At 41.2% G+C, this 10,842-nt stretch overlaps 1 protein-coding gene across 1 annotated transcript in view; it reads left to right on the top strand.

Annotated features, from left to right (window-relative positions):
• The first annotated feature begins 983 nt into the window (after positions 1-983).
• Positions 984-10,842, top strand: part of APCDD1 (adenomatosis polyposis coli down-regulated 1) — an 18,737-nt gene continuing 8,878 nt past the window's right edge. The window contains exons 1-2 of the mRNA XM_009070955.1: positions 984-1,162; positions 2,710-3,241. Coding sequence (XP_009069203.1) covers positions 1,083-1,162; positions 2,710-3,241 — 612 coding nt within the window. The 5' untranslated portion in view covers positions 984-1,082. The remainder of the gene's footprint in view (positions 1,163-2,709; positions 3,242-10,842) is intronic.

The raw sequence follows: 10,842 nt of genomic DNA, 5'->3' as shown, positions 1-10,842 counted from the left end.
TCCCAGACCCTGCCCCTGGGAGCATGTTTCAGCAAGACATCCCTTTCCTGAGATGGCTGCCCCAACTTCCCAGCCACTCTACCAGCCCCTCCACCCCACCCCATATCTGTTTTCTAGCCCTCTGGTTCTTAAATTCCTTCTGGCAATGTAATACAGTTTCCAACACATTATGTAAGGTTCATGTTTGTCACCTTTTAACCCCTAGATGTGTGCTTTTCTTCTGATCCATGTTTTCCAACATATCTAGGAGCAGACTGTGCCTAAATGAGTAGAGACACATTCCTTTTGAAGCTATGTATTCATTTTGTTCAATTAATATTGTGTAGAGAGCACGCTGGTGGGTTTTGCATGTATACATTACTAGAAACCAAAATTACTGTGTACTGGAGATAAAGTTAGCTTTTGAAATTCCTTTTCTCCTTTAAAATAAAAATAGCAGAATCTGCCTTTAATTGACCACCTCAGTCATCACAGAGGCTTCCTGTGTGCAGAAGCTTTGCTTTTAATATCTGTTTTCCCTTGACTTTAAAGAGTAGCCTTTATTTGCAAGTTTATTATAGAAGCATTCAAATTAGAGGTGGGCTGAAACCACAAAGTTTATGTCCGGATCTGGATGCAACTTTCTAAAAGTTTCAAGGTCCAGGTTTTTGATTGTCCTGACCAGAGATTACAGAGGTGTCTATAAAATTCAGTTTCAGAGCCACATCTCCAGGGTGTGGAAAGACAACACTTTGGTTCAAGCTCTTTTCCCCAGTGTGTTTTGTAAAGCAAATTTCTGTAGTGGACTATTCATGGTCTGACAGAAAGGAAGAGTTTCCCATATTATTTTTTTATAAGAAAATAAATATAACTGCTATTTTCCCAGACACCTAACAATGCAAATAACTGTCATTCAACACAAGGTGTTCACAACCTGCTTTATCATGTTGAAACCCTTGTCTGCTGGATCTCAAGATAATTTGCACTTTTTTTTTGCAGGGCTGGGAGAAGGTTCTGCTCTTCTCCACCCGGACAGCAGGTCCCACCCTCGGTCCTTGGAGAAGAGTGCATGGAGGGCTTTCAAGGAGTCACAGTGTCATCATATGCTGAAACACCTTCACAATGGAGCTCGGATCACTGTGCAGATGCCTCCCAATATTGAGGGCCACTGGGTCTCTACTGGGTAAGGAAAGATAAAATAAGATGCTTGAGTGATATGTGGGGAAGAGAAGGGGGAAGTAGGCAGAGAGGGAAGGATGAATATCCTCACTTTAAGCAGCAGGGGAAATATTTTCTTTAATATGGTGATGCTGTAAATTCCAGATGCTCTTTATATGTTTCTGCATGAAAGGAGAAGGAGCAGCATTATATACATTAGAATAGCATGCTATAAAGCTGTCTTGATGAATCAATTTATTGTCTGGATTTTAAACAGCATGCTGTGAAATATCTTTAAATCTCTCTTTGAATAGGAAGGAGCCTACCAAGTTGCCAAAATGGATGCTTATTCAGACATAACATTGTACTATATTTGCCTACATGCATTAGATCCATTGAATGGGTCCTTGTTTTCAGAGCATGTGTCTAGCATAGGTTTTATTAGCAAAAGAAATTAAGAAGCTGTATTTCACTAGTTGCATTACTCTTTATACATGATGACTTGTAACTCAGAGAGCTGTTTTGCTTTCTGTGTCTCAGCAGGCAATATTCACATGCTCATTTGAAGTGACTTGTAGTAGGAAAGACTGGGGTTTTTCAACAGAAAGGAGTGCATTTCAGAATGAGAGGAAATTCTCTCAAGTTGCACGAGGGGAGATTTAGATTAGCTATTAGGAAAAATTTCTTCACTGTGAGGGTGGTCAGGCACTGGAATAGGCTGCCCAAGGAAGTGGTGAAATCACCATCTCTGGAAGGGTTCAAAAGGCATGTGGATGTGGCACTTGGGATGTAGCTTAGTGGTGAACATGATGGTACTGAGTTAATGGTTGGACTCAATGATCTTAGAGATCTTTTCCAACCAAGTGTAGATGTGACAAGGAGAACAAGTTTGAAGGCATAAAAGGGCTTTCAACAGGAAGTGGAATTGAACTGCCATTTGCACCTTCAGAAAAACCATAAAACCTGAATGTTGCATTGTCCAAATTCAAGCCAAGCAGAAGTTTTGCATTAATGGTCAGAGTTTTGCATAAACTGCCACCCTTGTTGAACGTTTGAGTGGAAATGCTGAGAACATGATCCTGCATGTCCTCAGCAGACCAGAGTTCATGGAGCTCCATTGAGAAACTTCTACAGCAGCTTAGAATCCAGTTCTTTGTGCTGTTCCATGGACATATGGCATTTCACTTTCTGATTTTGTCAGTCCTTTTGCTAAATCTACCATGCAAAAGAGAGGATTAGATATTTAGTAAGCTGCTACTTTTATCAGCAAAGAATTGAGTAATATGATGATCCTTAGAGAAAAAGAGAAAGCAAAACATAATTCAAGGTATTTAATCCTACAAAGATAAAACCTTTAGATATGATCACCATGAGCCAGTGTATTAATAACAGTGGAGGGAATTGTTGGTTAATTGGCGGGCCACAGATTGCTAGTTCATATCTACTCCCATTCTTGCCAGAGGGACATTAGTACCAAGGTGTATTCTGTGGACCCTTGTAGGTTTTGTATGTAGCACACGTGATGTGCCACCTTGCTAAAGTCTTGTTTCCACACTTTCTTTCTTCCCACAGCTGTGAAGTAAGAGCAGGCCCAGAGTTCATCACAAGATCTTACAGGTTCTACCACAATAATACATTTAAGGCCTATCAGTTCTATTATGGTGGCAATCGCTGCACAAACCCTATCTACACATTAGTCATCCGTGGCAAAATACGTCTTCGACAAGCATCCTGGATCATCCGAGGGGGTACTGAAGCTGATTATCAGCTACGCAACATACAGATCATATGCCACAATGAAGCAGTAGCCAAAAAATTAAGTGAGTTGGTGAACCAGACGTGTCCTGGATTTATCCCAGAAGATAGTCCCTGGGAGCAGGATGTAAGCTATGATTTGCTGAGAGAAGAGAATGGCTGTGAATGCACCAAAGCTCTGAATTTTGCAATGCACGAACTCCAGCTGATCCGCGTGGAGAAGCAATACCTGCACCACAATTTAGACCACCTTGTGGAAGAGCTGTTCCTTGGAGACATTCATACTGATGCTACTCAGAGGAGGTACTATCGGCCCTCTAGTTACCAACCTCCTCTTCAAAATGCCAAGGTATGTGTGTGTATATATATGCCCTCTTTTTAAGATACTGATGTCAAAGCCCAAATTACTCAGTTCTTCTGAGTACGTGCACTAGTGTAACCTAAAACGTAGATGTCCTTCTAATATAAGTGGTCAATTGCAACCTGACAGATGATGCAACCAACTAACAGAAGATCACAGAACTTACTTTGTGAGAACAGTAACTTTGCTATGGTTATTGTGACTGCATCAAATATGCAAAAAGTAGTCTGGTGAACTAAGGTCTATAAAGGTCACTTTGAAGATGGAATCAAAGACTTGTAGGCAGAGGTGAGAGGGGTTGACTGGGACCGTTGTCTGTAGGCTAGCAGCCAAAAAGAAGGTTTCATATAGGACTGAGAAAGGAGAAGAGAAACAGGCATCAGTGGATGCTTGTATAGCTGCAGGTGTGCAAAGGGGAGAGGAAATCAAATTGTATCAGCATATGGAAGTTGGGTGATCCATAACCTGAAGACGAGAAGAGGAAATTGGAAGATAGACACATGGAAGGGGCAGCGCAAAGGGGAAAAAAAAAAAGATGGTCTGTGCAGGTCATGGATCCAGATGTAGTCACATGCATTAATGAAATGAAAAACAGGTGAATTTAGAAAGGGACTCTAATTCCATTTGATAATTCAGTTTTCAAAGGGGCCTCAAAGTGCCCTCAGCTTCATCGGGAACTGATCAACCCACAGTAAGCTAAATAAAACTCAAACAGGAAGAGTAGACACTGATGGCCTGTAGCTGGAAGGCTGTCTATAGATCTTTCCTGGTGACATTTCAAAGGTAGGCAGCAATTGGAACCACATTACCAGATGCTGCTGCCATCGGTGTGCTCCAGCAGTGCACTGCCACAGCATCACTTCTAGCTAATCGGTTACCACCATTTTTAATCAACTTGTTGCAAACAGTTGAGAAATCAACTGCAGCTTATCAGCAGTAGCAGGAAATACAACATGGGAAGGGAGAGTTTTGATGAAAAAGCCTTAGCTTTCCATTCAAAATGGTCTGCACTGGGTTGTGTCTGCCTCCTGTGAACATCAGATTTCAACAGTTCAGGACCTTATGTGATCTGCCTTTAATTGCTGTATAGCCTGCCCTAGGGATCATTTTAATCCACAGTCAACTGTGTTTCTGTATGTAATTCTTAATGCTCTCTTCACATGACCAAGGAGAAATTTAGTTGCTTTTTTGTAAACCAATCTTCCCGAAATAGAGAGTTTCAGCATCAACATATCAACCACGACATGATTCTCATCAAAATTTTGCTTTTCTTCTATTAATTCAAACAAGCACATCGAATTTCACTTTACTTATTTGGGAGTGAGGGTTCTTTCCTAAATCTCTTCCTTGCAGGTATCTGTAGATAGAAATTCTCAAACACCAGCTATATGTTGTATCTGTTCTAGAAAATAGTGTAGCTCTCTTTTTGACTATGTGAAAGAGAGGCAAAATCTTGATTTAATTCACTGTAGCTGAGTATTTTTTATGACCTCACCTAGGTGCCATATTATGGACTGATAGATGACATTGTAAATGCCTATACTTCCACCTTGTAGTAATATCATTACAGTCAGAATGTTTAGGTGTACTATCAGCCAGCTTTACAGAATTGAGATTTTTGTCCAGTTCTGCTGTAATTTTAGGACACACTGGTAATGATTTTCCTGCCTGTCTGTTCTGCTACTGTCGCATCCATTTTTCCCTCTAAAATATAGTGCCTCTAAAATATAATGCTCAAATTTCAGGGATCAAGACTTGCATAAGAGAGCCGTTTCTTGGGACAGGTTAGCTACATAAACAATGAACGCACTGAAACTCTCATTTATGTTCACAAAGTCCAATATTTCAGGCATGGTCCCATCCATTCTGACGCAAGTGACATATCTATGTGGAAGACGAGAGCAGGCTCAGCCTGCCTGCCTGAGTTGCTCTGCACACTGTTATCCTGCGGTCCAGACAGACCATTGAGCTCCAGCTGGAAAGAGCCTGCAGTGTGGATCCCAGGGGAGGCTTCCACTTCATATACGTACAAGCACTGGGGGAGAGCAAAAGGGTTTTTTTGATAGCCAGGTCTTGGCAGAGGCTGAATCATTGAGGCTGAATTTATGACACTGGATGCTCATTTGTAACAGTACTACTGGCTACAGAAACACCAGTACTATAGAAAACACAGGTTAACTTGAGTACATCAAAATACAAACAGATTCCAGTTCTCCATGATGAAACTGCTGTAGCTTAATAAATGGGGGCCCCAGGTCCTGACTTGCAGGCTACTGCTTGACTCCCAGTTTGGCCAGTTATGGCTTCTGACAAGTTACATTACCTCTGTTTCTCCTCCAGCCATTGCCTGCATGGTCTGCTTGACTCTGACAATGTGTGTATAGCATATATATGTATATAGAGCATCTGGATTGCTGGGACACCAGTCTCAGCTGGAGCCTTCAACAGCAAAAAGTGTACAGGTGTAACACAAGTTTTAAGTGTACAACAGTGCAGTTGTGCAACTTCTCTTTATATTTTCTAGTAGATTCCTCTTGCTTAGATTTGACATGAGATTTCTTTTGTCTCAAGAGAAGCTGGACCTGCTGATACTAGGCTTTCAGCATGATAAAAATAGCAATACCCCTAAAAAAATCAACCTTTGCCTCAGCTGCCATGAAAGATTCCTGAGTGTTGGTTTGTACCTAACTATGAAGTCCTCTACACCAACAGCTTCTCAACCCAGCCCTCTGACCTAGTGTTTGCCAAATGTAGGAAGAATAGTAACAGAAGTGCTTTTTTTTAAAAAAAAAGTCCAGGCAAACATACCGTTGAAAGGTTATAACCCTTCTCTTTTGAACTCTTTTCCTTTTCTAATTGTTGCTCCACTGGGACCCAGCTGAAAATGAGTTTAAATGCTAAATTGAGTTTAAAACTACAAGTCACAGACTCCTTTGGAAACTGGACACCATGAATAAATAGAAACGTTAAATCAACTTGTTTTTTTAAGGTTTCTACAGTCATACCAAGAGGTTGGGGTGGCCAGGAAATTGCTTGTGAAGTGAATCAGGTGTATTGTGTGGAATCTTTCATTTAAGGCTTTTTTCATTTCCTTTTTATTTATTTATATTTTAGACTTATAAAGGCCTGCCTAAAATAATTTAAGAGGATTCACATTTTGAGTTAAATTTATAGTTAAGCCTCTATATAGAAGAAAGTTCCACCCAGCTCAAGAGTTTACACAGCCTGTAAGTTGGATGTGGTAGCCACATTCATTACTCGTGTGGTTGAAATGAACGGTAATTAAAAGCAAATGATTGCTGGATATGTTAGGAATGCCAAAGCCACATGATCAGGACTTTAAACAAATAGAATTGGACCATATCCAAATTCCTGCAGCGATTTCACCACAGGATGGTAAATCAAAAGGGCTGCCCAAAAACCAGACAGCTTTATGCTGAGCTACAAATCTGAATAAATTCAGAGATTACCGTATCTCAAGTGTTCATATAAAATCAGGGAGCTTTTAAAAACATATAATGTGTCATCTCTTAAGGCTTTATGAATTCTCTTAGATAAGAACATGCCTTAAACAAATTCCTCCTGTAAAATACATGGAAGTTCCTAAGTGCAGATGATGAATAGGTCACTATATAGATTCATCTTAGCTGTTCTCTAACCTGGCTCAGGAAATCAGTTAGGACTTGCTGGTGAATGGAGATGAACATCTTTAATGTGTCTTGATGTTGCAAGTTATTAAAGGACTCAAGCTATTGCACATGAAGTTTCTTCAGCCAGCATGGGAGAGCACACAGGTGGAAAGGGCAGGATGGAGGAACTGCTTGGCCGTCATTGTGCATGTTACACAAAATGTTCCTGACTAGGGCAGCACCAAGGAGTCTGGCTGATTGGACATAAAATCACAAATGCATACAGGGACTTGTGGCATGAAAGAAGGCTTGAATGCAGTATTCATTCACTGCAGGACAGAAGATGTTTTCAGAGATGTCTGCTCTAAACTACAGAAAATGTGTGCAAAGGCAATACTGGGACACTTACTTCACATGTAATTGCCTCAGCATAATGCTTTGTAAACAAAGAACTCCTTGTGCTATTTTATCATCTGACAGTAACATAGGATCATGATGACCGGTCATTCTAGTTAGATTGTTATTTAGGAATAAGGCTGGAATGGTCTGGAACACCACAACAGGCCTAAAAAGTGCTAGGATAACCTTCACTCTTCATCATGCTCAAACATTTGCTGGCTATGCTCTTTCAGGAACACATTTTCCCTTGAAAACATGATCCCAATGGTTCAATTCTCTATTACAAGTTTATTCACCTCTGGGAGCTGACTTCCAGGAGCACATGGCATTTGCAGCTAACACATATTCAACATATGGAGACTGGTGCTTGGGCTTTCCTTCAGCCAGGCAGTGAAAGTGCTCAAAGTTTTCTGTGCTTTTCAAAATTTGAGTCTTGTTCTCTTTGAAACACAGTGACTTTGTCTATAGGGGAAAGCAAGTGTAGGTTAGTAAACAGATGTTAAATATGTGAAGCACCTCAGAGAAATATGCAAAGCAATATGCAACCAAAAAGTATAATTTTGTTGGTCAAAAGTCCTTTGTTTGCCTGAGTAGTGCCACTAGACTTCCAGATTAAGCCACCACTTGGAGGGTTCTTTTTGTTCATGATTACTTGCAAAAGACTCTTGGTAAGGGATATTATGAGGGGAAGCAAAGAAAGAATATTCAGAAGAACATTCAAACAGGTTAATTCCAGGTTTATGAACAATAACAGTGTGTGTTATGCCCTGCAGAGATAAGAGAAGCAAACAGCTTCCAGCTGAGGCTGGTCCTTGCCATGCTCCATAGCACTGTTGGCTGTGGTCCTACGCCTTTGAATGTGCCACATCTGCACTTATCACTGCCTGTTCTGCAATAGCAGTGAAAGCCTGCCCCAACAGAAATGCAGTACTAGAGATCAAAATTAACTATTCAGCCTAGTAAAATAAACTACAGGCCTTCGGATCAACTCAACATATGTATCTAAATTGCTACACCTTCCTTATCATTGCCATCTAAGCACAGTTCCTTCACCTTTTGTAAGAGGGGCAGGATGACTCACTGGTAATACTGCTGCGTGGTTCAGGGGGCTATATGGATTGCTTTTTAATGGCATAGTAAACACATAAGGCGGCTTTGTTTGAGAATACTTTGTTCTTGAAGATGGACATGCATGTCACCATCATTTAGTATCGTTTTAGTGGGATAGATGACATGCAAATACATTCATCTGAGAAGAAGTCTGGTTTTCTCTTTGTTCTTGTCTTTTGCCCAGCCTGAAGTAGTTTATACCAGAAAAGAACAACCAGAAGACTTTTTGCATCTCATGTTGGTTGTGCTTATTTCTGTTTTATGCAGGGTTGTGCAACAACATCAACACTGTAGATCAGATAGTTGTGTAATGGTAGTGCCTTCAGATTCCTTCACTATCTTTCCCTTCATGAGAGCAGTTAATAAAAACCATTCCTCAGTATCTTAGAATATATGTTATATGTTTGCAGATAAATCTGAGCATATCTCCACCCTCCTTCCTGCTTGCAGCACCTCTGTGCCCCACCAAAAGAAATCCTCATCTGACAACCCTGCAAAGGAGTTACCACTCTCTCCAGCATTTTACTTGCTTCAAGATTTTTAATTAAAGTTTTAAATCTTTGTTACTCTTCATTCCATTTGGCAGGCTGAATTATAACTGTGTCAGCCGTGCTTGTCAACTCCCCAGAGCCAGCCTAATGCACATTAGTCAATGCAGCTTCATATGAGGTCATGGGAAGCCTGCAGATTATCACTTTTGTAGTGAGTGGAGAGAGTTCGTGGCTGTTTGTTAAAGTGTCATCTTGGTCTGTAGTTATCTAGAGTGGTGGAGGAGTGAGCTTGATACTATACTGAGCAATTCATAAAGGTGTCCTGCCCGTGGACTTGGCTCCTCAGCAATGTGAAGCAAAGCCATCCAGCTTTGTTTGTTGAGCTAGAAGCATGTCCTTGAATTGGGGTTCTCCCAAGAGTTTCCATTTATACTTGTTCTGAGAGCACTCAATTGCTAGCACTAAACCCTGGTACCCATTTTTCTTGGGTGGTGAGGTTTAAAGCATCCTGACCAAGCAGGCCTCGTTCCAGTCCCATCTAGCACTGTCTATGACACATGGTATTTGGGTGGGTGTGCAAGATCATTGCTGAGCATGGCTTTTCTTTCCCCTCTTCTTCAGTACTTCCTCTCACAGTAATACATGATGTATTGTCTTCATGGTAGTGCATTCACATGGCAGGGTTTTCCTACCCCAGCTTTTGTGACTGTTGGACTCTACAGGATCCCAGGCCACCAGTTAGGTCTGCACTGCACACACAGTTCAAGCCTGAGTCCATGCTTGAGGAAACCTGATGCCTGGTCCCTCACGTCACATCTCCCTGCAGTGAGGATATGCTGGGTGCCACATGCCAGACCCGGTCACATAGCCAATGTCAGGCAAGATGGCCAAAGAATCCTCCCAAAAGGGAAGCCCCCAATGTAAGAGCTACCTGACTCTGTGAACAAACAGAGCTTGGGCTGCCTTCTATGAGCTCCACAGCTTGGTCAGGAGCATTGCAAGTGATGGGAGAGGGCAGAAGGGAGCTGGGATGGGTGCTGGGGCTTTTGCTAGCCCTTGCTTCTCGCCTTACCATATAGGTGCAACCTGCCCTCCTTTTCCAACTGTGAATGAGATCTGTTTCTGGGTTTTGTTTTGACAAAACTGCTGGGGGGAAGAGGTGAGCAAGGAGTTCAGTGGCAGCCCAGCCAGTTGCAAAGGACATGTGCTTTTCCATCGTACTGAGGCAGAGCTGATACCTGAATCTCTTAACCTAGTTATGGAATGGGAAGAATGTGCCCACTGTGCAGTGGCTCCAGATAAAAGAGGGGAGACAATTTCCTAAATTACTTTGGGAATCTGCTGTGTAATTTCATGCAAGTTGAAAGACTTTGCAGGTGTAAAACAAACCGTTACTGAGAAAACAGACCAGGTTTGCCACTTCACAGAATCTTCTTCGCTTTCCTTAGCCCAGGTCAGCTCTGAGTCACAGTAGACCCACATCTGCCCCAACACCAGACCTCCTAGAACAGCAACTGCTGTATTTTTGGATGGTTTAGGACTTTACTACACATCGTTACCTTGTATTAATTTTGTCTTCTCACTGTGTCTGGTCTGATAAAATACCAACTGCAACTAGAAAAGATGACAGAGAGATCCTGACGGAAAGTGGTTAAAATTCTCCATTAAAAATACCCAAAAAATCCCCTAAAAATCCTTTTATCATTTTTTAAAGAGGAACATTTGATTTTCAGAGGAAAATTGTTAATCACATCGTTACCTTGTATTAATTTTGTCTTCTCACTGTGTCTGGTCTGATAAAATACCAACTGCAACTAGAAAAGATGACAGAGAGATCCTGACGGAAAGTGGTTAAAATTCTCCATTAAAAATACCCAAAAAATCCCCTAAAAATCCTTTTATCATTTTTTAAAGAGGAACATTTGATTTTCAGAGGAAAATTGTTAATACAACAAAATTT

This window comes from Acanthisitta chloris, unplaced genomic scaffold (assembly GCF_000695815.1).
Source record: "Acanthisitta chloris isolate BGI_N310 unplaced genomic scaffold, ASM69581v1 scaffold14463, whole genome shotgun sequence".
Lineage (NCBI taxonomy): Eukaryota > Metazoa > Chordata > Aves > Passeriformes > Acanthisittidae > Acanthisitta > Acanthisitta chloris.
The sequence above is the reverse complement of the archived record's forward strand: the minus strand, read 5'-3'. Positions and strand labels throughout refer to the sequence as shown.